General features: G+C 35.1%; 1 protein-coding gene across 3 annotated transcripts in view; it reads right to left on the minus strand.

Moving 5' to 3' along the window:
* The window catches only part of LOC136026091 (uncharacterized), a 194,780-nt gene that overhangs the window by 17,223 nt on the left and 167,163 nt on the right, over positions 1–10,394 (minus strand). For all 3 annotated transcript variants that reach the window (XM_065702315.1, XM_065702313.1, XM_065702314.1), the window contains exon 13: positions 9,535–9,667. In XM_065702315.1, coding sequence (XP_065558387.1) covers positions 9,535–9,667 — 133 coding nt within the window. The remainder of the gene's footprint in view (positions 1–9,534; positions 9,668–10,394) is intronic.

Consider the following 10,394-nt stretch of genomic DNA (forward strand, 5'->3'; position numbering starts at 1 on the left):
CACTTTCCACTACCTTTTCATCCCTAGTGAATCAAGCCGTGAAAAACCTACGCGTCGTTTACGGAAAAATGTCCCCAAACAAAAGCCGTTACAACCGCAACGGTTTGTGCATGATTTATAACGCTTATTGCGGCCCTGTGCTTTTGTTTTTATCAGGCATGGCTCATCTATTTCGTAAGAAAAATCGCCATACTCTACATGCGGCTTATTTCAGATATTGCAAATTCCTCCTCCGGCTTCCTAGATGGCGCCAAAACAGAAAAATAATTGCTCGATTTGGTTTAATAGATATGCCTTCTTGGATTTGGTCTTCCAGTGATGATTTATGTAAAAAGACTATCTACTTTATTCACGTTTACGACCTTCTGCAGCCTTTTTTCCATATTGATACTGGTTAATCGTTGCTGTTTATCGTTTTTGTTTTTGTTTATTTATAATACTCCGTTCTTTGTGTTTCTTCTTATACTTTTACGGATAATAAAGTTCATAATTCATTCATTCATTCATTCTGCAGTTTGACCAGCCGTATGTAATGCGTCTGAATCAACGGGCTTGCTGCAGGCCCGTGATTTTATAATATATGTTTTTAGGGAGCATTACCGACCATCTGAATTGACTACACAGCATGCGGCTTGCTTGAGTGAAAACCAGCCAAAGGATATAGATGCCATACATTTTCATAGCGTGTCTGAAATTTAACTTGAAAACTTGAGGCAGTTTCCTTGTAAAGGTGCCGAGGGCGAGACACGCTAGCTGCAACCTTCAGCTAGCTGCCAAAAGTGTGGATTTGGGCTGCCACTTTTTATTGAGCTTTGATTTCTCTTATCAAAAAAGTCTGCAACTGACTCACTTGGCTCCTTACTTTTAAATTTGATTTTTTTTTCTTTGTTCCTAATGTTTTTACTTATTGAATCAGAGAATGAACTACTTTATACCTTTTATCAGTTTTAAAGCCAATCCAAAGTTCATTTTTCTATTTTCAATATTTTTTCCACCATTCCGACATGTTTCAGAATAACCCTGTATTTTTTCAAACGTGCCAGATTTGACTGAACACTAATCGCCAGAAGTTCAACTCTCTGTGCACTGTATTAATCCTGTCATGTGATCTGTCTGTTCCAATCAGAAGTTTTTTGACTGCACTTAATTGTATTGAAAGTCTTTTGCTTTCAAGCCGTTGTGTTGAAAATTGGTTCAGATTATTTTTTGAACTTCATTGGGTGTGTACCAGCCAAACAATGGAAAACAATACTTTCAATATTTTTTCCATCCTTCCCACATGTTTCGGAATAACCCTATATTTTTTCAAACGTGCCAGATTTGATTGAACACTAATCACCAGAAGTTCAACTCTATGTGCACTGTATTAATCCTGTCATGTGATCTGTCTGATCCAATCAGAAGTTTTTTGACTGCACTTAATTGTTTTGAAAGTCTTTTGCTTTCAATTCGTTTAGTTGAAAATTGGTTAAGATTATTTTCTTGGACTTCATTGAGTGTGTACCAGCCGAACAAGGGAAACGGTTAAAAACTATAAAACGGAAATTCTGGTTCTTGATTAAGATTTCCAAGAGAGGAATGTCAGGGGACATTTTTAAGGCAAGGGAAGGGGCTAAGAAGCCTTCAGAGTGGCTTTAAAAAAAGATAGCATAGGCTTGATATCAGATATATATATATATATATATATATATATATATATATATATATATATATATATATATATATATATATATATATATATATATATATATATATAGAATAAATACTTGAAGTAGTACTTGAAGTAATACTTAAGTACAATTTTGGCAAGTACTTGATACTTGATACTTAAGTAAGAATTTGGAAAGTACTTATTACTTGATATTTAAGTAAAAAAACAATGAGTACTTAATACTTGACACTTAAGTAAAAATTTGGAGTACTTGTTGCAGCACTGCCCGGGGGTATATAATCTTTTTATGGAATGGGTGGTCGTATAAACTTCAGATGGGGCTCATTTGATTTGAAATTGGAAGTTATAGTGCCCTTTTTAAGAGTCAAAAGTGATTTGAGAGAAACTAGTCCCACCCACACTCATTATTTCCCTTAACACGTCAAATAAAAATTTGGAGGTAACAATTTTGTTCATCGTAGTTAAAGGGTCCAGAAATTATGTCTGTAAGGAAGACACCGCCCCCCTACAGCTAAGTAGGACAAGGGTTGTAAGTTATTCCCTGAAGGCATATAAAGTTCTTATAGAAAGGGTGGTCGTAAATGCTTTCGAGGGAACTCATTGGATTAGTAATCAGAAGTTCTAGTGCCCTTTTTAAGAGTCAAAGTCATCAATAGCGCAGCTACTTTCCCGATATACGAAGGTCATTAAGATGAGCATTTCAGGGAATATTCAGAGGAGTTTTGAACTACATCTTAACGTGTTATTTGTATATGAATTGTCAAATGGGTGTCCCTCAGGAATGACTGAGTATTTTAATTTAAAATTTTCAGAGAATGATCAGGGAGATGATCAATTGACGAAAAAGGCAATATTTGCACGCTACTACTACTACAACTACTACTGCTTCTACTGCTGCCAAAAGTACTATTACTACTACCACTAATATCACTAAAACTAAAACTTTTGTAATCTGAAGAAACGTTGAGGGGAAATTTCAACTAAATCAAAGCATACTATGTGTATACAGATTGCTGATACAGACGTATCAGCAGTATTTTTGGAACGGCTTATCATACTAAGAGGAAACTTCAGGGGCATCATGAGGGAGGTGTTCAGTCTACCAAAAGGCAAAATGTAGATGTTACTACTCCTATTAATGCTGCTACTACTGTGACTACTAATAATTATACACTATTACTGCTACTACTGTTCCTGCTACTACCACTACTACTATGATACTAGTACAATTAAGGATGCAAGTATGAAGGTGAAAATTGGACTGAATATTGAGGAGGAATTTGAACAAAATCAAGTATATTGTCAAAAGGGCGTAACTCAAGAATCAATTTGGGTATTAAGTTGAATCTTTCAGAGAATACTTATACAGGAAGATCAATTGACAAAAAGGTAATGTATGCTTGTCACTACTAACACTAATACCACAGCTACTTTTCCTTATGCTACTACTTCTAATAAACTACTCTAACTACTACTTTAATTGCAACAACTTGTAAAGCTTAGAGCATTAAATGAAAAGGGCGTCAAAAGCGTGTCAAAAGCGCAAATAACAAAGGCTTAACATGTCAAGGTGAAACTTCCGGGGCATCATGAAAGCAATGTTTAGCTGACCAAAAGGCAATATGCACATGCTACTACTGCTAATAATACTGCTACTACTACTGCTGCTACTACTGCTACTACTACAGCTAATACAACACTAAAACCGTAACTAATTTTACCTTTACCGAAACTACTGTGATAATAATACTATTAAGGCTAAGTTTATGAAGGTAAAATTTGAGCTGATATTAATGGCAAATTCGAACTAACTTTAAGAGACCATGTGCATTTAGATAGTATATCTTAAGAATTGGTTTGTGCATTAAGTTGGAACTCTCAGAAAATACTTAAAGGGGACATCAATTGATCAAAAGGCAAAATGTGCACACTACTACTAATACTACCGCTACTGCAGCATTTACTACTTCTACTGCTACTGTTAATATTGCTCCGTTTACTACTTCTATTGCAACTACTTGTAAAGTTAAGGGCATTAGGATGAAAGTTTCAAAAAATATACGACTATACAGGTTAAAAAGAGCAAACCGACAATATCATAGCAAGGGCTAATTGTATCAAGTTGAGTAGTTATACTACTGCTGTGACTACTATTACAACTATGCCTGAGGATATGAAGGTGAAATTTTCAGAGAATATTTCTGAAAATTTCTGTTGTACGGATGACAACTAACATCTGTATACAGGTTGTCAAAAGGGCATATCAGCAATATTTTAGGAACAATTTTATATGTGAAATTAAAACTTAAAACGCTAGTTGTGGGAAATATTGAACTAACCAAAAGACAATATTTGCATCGTAATACAACTGCTTCTACTCCTACAACTACTACTTCTACTACTATTATTATTATTGCTACTACTACTAATGCTAGTTAAACTAAGACTACTACTATTAACTCTATTCCTACTGCTCCTACTGTAACTGCTGGTGCTACTAACATTACTAATAAATCTAAGGGTATAAAGGCGAAAATTTTGGGCAATCTTTTAACTGTATTGAAATAAATCAAAGCACGCTATGCTCACACAGGTTGTCAAGAGGACGTATAAGCAATGCTTCAGGACTGGCAAATGATTTTAAGTTCAAATTTCATAGTGTATTGAAGGGAATGTTGAAAAAAAAGATGCTATGTGCATACTGCTACTAATGCTACTACAACTATTGCTACTACACAGACTAAGAGCATATGACCATGTAGATTGTCAATAGGGTGACAAAGCAATATCACAATAGTGGCTTACATTATTAACATAGACCTTTCAAGGTAAGTTGTGACAGATTTTGGAGTAGCAAGAAGCAATGTGTATACTTTTGATACTACTTCTACAGTTACTACGACTACTGACACTTAGGGGAACTAAGTTGAAATGTTTAGGGGGAGTTTCAATTAAACGATAAAACTATACCCATGCAAGTATTAAAAGGGCATACAAACAATATCCTAGGCAGCACTGCTCTATCATAGCAAGTAATATCATTGATATATTGAAGGAGCTAATTTGCTGGGAAATTTAAAGCTATAGTATCATTTAAGAGTCAAAAGTGATTGGAGGGCAATCAGCCCTCCTCTTTAGCTCATAATTTTCCAAAAACTTCCAATCAAAATTTAAGATGGCTATTTTCTTCAGTATAGCTGAACGGTCTTGTAACTGTATCTTTAGGGCTATTGCATAGGTCAACCCCCTAGAATTATGCAATTTGCCTATTATGTTTAACAACTATGTGCTGCCTTAAGATTAAATTAAAATGCAGTGTGTTAATGCCAATTGCCAATAAGGCATCTCAGCAGTATCCCAACATTGACTGAGGGTATTATGTTCAAAGTTTCGGGGCTACTTCTATTACTACTTCTATTCTTAAAACTTAACCAAATCAAAAGAGTGCAAGTGTATCCAAGCTGTCAAAGATAGATAGATAGATTTTTATGCGAATCTCATCAAGTTTTCTATTTCAGGTCAACTAGAGGAGGTCTAAAACTAAATTACAAACTAATGTGTCCAGATTTTGAAAAGGGTGTATGCTATTACAAATTGTTCAAAAATTTTCTCCATCATAGAAATAGCAGGCCAAACTATAAATTCTTAGAAAAAACGAAAAGATTTCAAGTATTATTTTCTTTTTTTCTGAAAGACTACGTCAATATAAAACGAACAGAAATTAATTAAAAAGAATTCCACAAAATATGTTTTTTAAAGAAAAGTAAAGAACTCCATTTAACCAAAAATGAGCAAAAATAAAATCAAATAATCTACCAAGCGTAAAACTACCACGAGTCAACATCGATAAATAAATGAAACCCAAAACGAACAGAAATTACAATAAATAACCAAGTCAAACCCAAAACAAGCCAAAATTAACACAAGTAGGGCTCAAAATCCCCCACGTCTTCCCAAGGTCAGAACGTAATTTGCACTTTACTGAAAAAACACAATCTAATGTGCTTGGTCAGTTTAATTTACATATAATGATATTTACTCCTTAAAATCTTTTGAAGGAATTTGAAAATATTTGATTTACTAAAGTTATAAAAGTGAAAATATTAATTTTTTTTTTATTCAATAAAAAAGTTTTTTTAATTAATATGATATAAGAAATGTGGGTGAATCCGGCTATTTAAATATACAGGGCTGTTAGAGAAACATTTCTCAGGTTTAAATGTAGAAAAGAATTGCAGATATGATTTTAAAGGGGCATCCCCTTTTTCAAGCCCAGGAAAATCAAAATCATTAAAAGCTGAAAGGGAATCTTAAAAGAAGTGTTCAGCCCGGCAAACTAGGCAATTCTTGTCTTTTCGTGAATATTGGGCTAGCAACTTTTCTCTAGTCGCTATTATCAAGAGGAACGCAATGCCTGATTTGCCAGCAAGCGTAATGGTTAATTATCATTAATGATAGTTGATATTAAAATAATGATAGTTGGTATAAAAATAACGGAAAAGAGGAACACTTTTCCACTACCAGCCTAAATTTGCTGGACAAACTAGGCAATTCTTGTCTTTCGCGAATATTGGCCTGGCAACTTTTCTCTGGTCACTAATATCAAGTGGAAAGCAAAGCCGGGTTTGCTAGCAAGCTTGATAGTTAATCAAAGAGTTCGTGGTAACGAACTGTATTAAGGAGCGACCCGGCTCAAGAGTAACCAAAACTCTAAAAAGGGGAATTTTTGTAACAATAGTTATATCAAAGAATCAAATTTTAATGCTGATTTTAAATATATAAGTTTCACTAAGTTTAGAATTACCCATCAAAACTAACGAGCCTGAAAAAATTTGCCTCATTTTAGAAAATAGGGAGAAACACTCCTTAAAAGTCAAAGAATTTTAACGAAAATCACACCATCAGATTTTACGTGTCAGAGAACCCCGCTATAGAAGTTTCAAGCTCCTATCTACAAAAACGTTTAATTTTGCATTTTTTGCCACAAGACAGATCACGGATGCGTGTTTATTTGTTTGCTTTTTTTTTGTTTTTTTTTCCCAGGGGTGATCGTGTCAACCCAGTGGTCCTAGGTTGTCGTGTGAGGGCTAATTCTAAGGGAAATTAAAAGTTCTAATGCCCTCTTTAAGTGACCAAAAAAATTGGAGGGCACCTAGGCCCCCTCCCACGCTCATTATTTCCCAAAGTCACCGGATCGAAATTCTGAGATAGCCATTTTATTCATAATAGTCAAAAAACCTAACAGCTATGTATTTGGGGACGAATTACTCCCCCTAAGTCCCCATGGGAGGGGCTGCAAGTTACAAACTTTGACCGGTGTTTACACATAGTAATGGTTACTGGGAAGTGTACAGACGCTTTCAAGGGGATTTTTTTTTGGTTGGGGGAGGGGTTGAGGAGAGGAGGTTATGCGGGGGAGCTTTCTAAGGAGGAATTTGTCATGGGCGAAGAAAATTTCTATGAAGGGGTTGCTGGATTTTTTAGCATTTTTTAAAAGAACAATGAAAAAGTAAATATGAAAAAGTTATTTCCAACTGAAAGTAAGGAGCAGCATTAAAGCTTAAAACGAACAGAAATTATCAAACAGTTCGTGGTAACGAACTGTAGTAAGGAGCGACCCGGCTCAATAGTAACCAAAACTCTAAAAAATTGAATTTTGATACCAATAGCTACATCAAAAGTTACGAGCCTGAGATAATTTGCCTTATTTAAGAAAATAGGGGAAACACCCCCTAAAAGTCGTAGGATCTTAACGAAAATGACACCATCAGATTCAGCGTATCAGAGAACCCTACTGTAGGAGTTTCAAGCTCCTATCTACAAAAGTGTGGAATTTTGTATTTTTTGCCAGAAGACAAATCACGGGTGCGTTTTTATTTGTTTGTTTGTTTTTTTTCCCAGGGGTCATCGTATCGACCAAGTGGTCCTAGAATGTCGCAAGAGGGCTCATTCTAACGGATATGAAAAGTTCTAGTGCCCTTTTTAAGTGACCAAAAAACTGGAGGGCATCTAGGCCCACTCCCACGCTCATTTTTTCCCAAAGTCAACGGATCAAAATTTTGAGATAGCCATTTTGTTCAGCATAGTCGAAAACCATAATAACTATGTCTTTGGGGATGACTTACTCCCCCACAATCCCTGGGGGAGGGGCTGCAAGTTACAAACTTTGACCAGTGTTTACATATAGTTATGGTTATTGGGAAGTGTACAGACGTTTTCAGGGGGATTTTATTTTGTTTGGGGGTGGGGCTGAGGAGAAGGGGCTATGTTGGAGGATCTTTCCTTGGAGGAATCTGTCATGGGGGAAGAAAAATTCAATGAAAAGGGCGCAGGATTTTCAAGCATTACTATAAGAAAACAATGAAAAATAAACATGAACACGTTTTTTCAAATGAAAGGAAGAAGTAGCATTGAAACTTAAAACGAACAGAGATCATTGAGCATATGAGGGGTTCTAAAAATACTTTAGCATAACGAGCGAGGTATTTAGGAGGAGATAAATACCTTGCTCTTTATGCTAAAGTATTTTTTAGTAATTTCAACAATTTATTCTACGGCCTTTCTGATTCAGGGGTCATTCTTAAAGAATTGGGACAAAACTTACGATTTAGTGTAAAGAGCGAGGTATTCACGAGGGTACAAACCCCCTCGTATACATAATAAAAATATAAGGTTATGAAAGTTTGTTACGTAAGTTAATTCTTAAGTTACGTATATTTTTTACTAATAAAAACGTTCGTTAAAAATTAAAAGTTCTAGTTGCCCTTTTAAGTAACCGAAAAATTGGAGGGCAACAAGGCCTCTTTCTCCACCCCTTATTTCTCAAAATCGTCTGATCAAAACTAAGAGAAAGCCATTTAGCCAAAAAAAGAATTAATATACAAATTTCATTTTAATAATTTATGTGCGGAGAGCCAAAACCAAACATGCATTAATTCAAAAACGTTCAGAAATTAAATAAAAAAAAACTAATTTTTTTAGCTGGAAGTAAGGAGCGACATTAAAACTTAAAACGAACAGAAATTACTCCGTATATGAAATGGGTTGTCCCCTCCGCAATCCCTCGCTCTTTACGCTAAAGTTTGACTCTTTGCCACAATTCTACTTTTTAAAACAATTAAAAGCTTTAGCGTAAAGAGCGAGGGATTGCGGAGGGGACAACCCATTTCATATACGGAATAATTTCTGTTCGTTTTAAGTTTTAATGTCGCTCCTTACTTCCAGCTAAAAAATTAGTTTTTTTTATTTAATTACTCATATAAGGGGTTCAACTCCTCCTAATACCACGCTCTTTACGCTTAAGTAATTTTATTACTTTCAACTATTTAATCTACGACCTTTGCGATTCAGGGGTCATTCTTTAGGAGTTGGGACACAATTTAAGCTTTAGTGTAAAGAGCGAGGTATTGACGAGGGGGTGAACCCCTTCATATATGTAATAAAACATACGAATATAGAAGTTCGTTAGAAAAGTTAATTCGTAAGTTACGTACAGTTTTACTCATAAACCTTAACAAACTAGGCAATTCTTGCCTTTCGCGAATATTGGCTTTGCAACTTTTCTCTAGTAACTATTATCAAGTGGAAAGCAAAGCGGTGTTTGCTGGTAAGCGTGATAGTTAATTATCATCAATGATAGTTAATATAAAAACAGTAATAGTTGTTATAAAAATAACCGAAAAGAGAAACGCTTTTCCACCACCAGCCTAAATTTGCTTGGCAAACTAGGCAATTCTTGTCTTCTTGCGAATATTGGCCTGACAAGCAGTCGCTATTATCAAGTGGAAAGTGAAGCCGGGTTTGCTGGTACCATTAATGATATTTAAGATAAAAATAATGAAAAGAAAATAGGCATTAATTACCGCAACAAGATACCACACTGCCTTTAGTATTGTTGGCTCAATCTGCGATCCGTCATACAGAAGATCTGATAAAAAACCGTCCAGATTCTTTATTTTCATTTCATCGATGATATCAAATTTTGTATTTCCGTTGCTGAAATAAACAAGAGACTAGTGTTTTTAACCACAATCAAATTTCAGAGGCATTCATTAAATAGACTGGCATAAACTACTAGCTAAGACAGACAAATAGGCTGATTCTTTTTTTTGAAGGGGAGGGGATAATTAAAGAGAAAAAGAAAAATCATGAGAAATAAAAGAATAACGAAAATACATGCAAACAGTAAAGCTCATACGATTATTCATGGGTTACTAGTACACCTGTTGTACTTTGTGTACAGTCGGAACTGTCGTAAATATATATATATATATATATATATATATATATATATATATATATATATATATATATATATATATATATATAAATATATATATATACTAGCTGTTGGGGTGGCGCTTCGCGCCACCCCAACACCTAGCTGGTGGGGGCGCTTCGCGCCCCCCCAAGCCCCCCCGCGCGCGTAAGTCGTTACGCGCCATAATAGTTACGCGCCATTGTAGTTGTGTCCCTATGTCCCACCTGTGAATATAGATATATATATATATATATATGGTTTTAACTACGTAAAACTTGCGAATATACAACATTCTTTGCTGTCCCATTGTCTTTGCATATAAATAGATTGTCAGGTTTACCGACTCTTGAACATGCAACATATAATGGTCCATGGGAAAACAATCTGTATTCAGATCTATACCTCATGATTCTAATGATTGCCCTTGAGCTTTGTTGATGGTGATTGCTAATCGACCATTCC

This window comes from Artemia franciscana, chromosome 4 (assembly GCF_032884065.1).
Source record: "Artemia franciscana chromosome 4, ASM3288406v1, whole genome shotgun sequence".
Lineage (NCBI taxonomy): Eukaryota > Metazoa > Arthropoda > Branchiopoda > Anostraca > Artemiidae > Artemia > Artemia franciscana.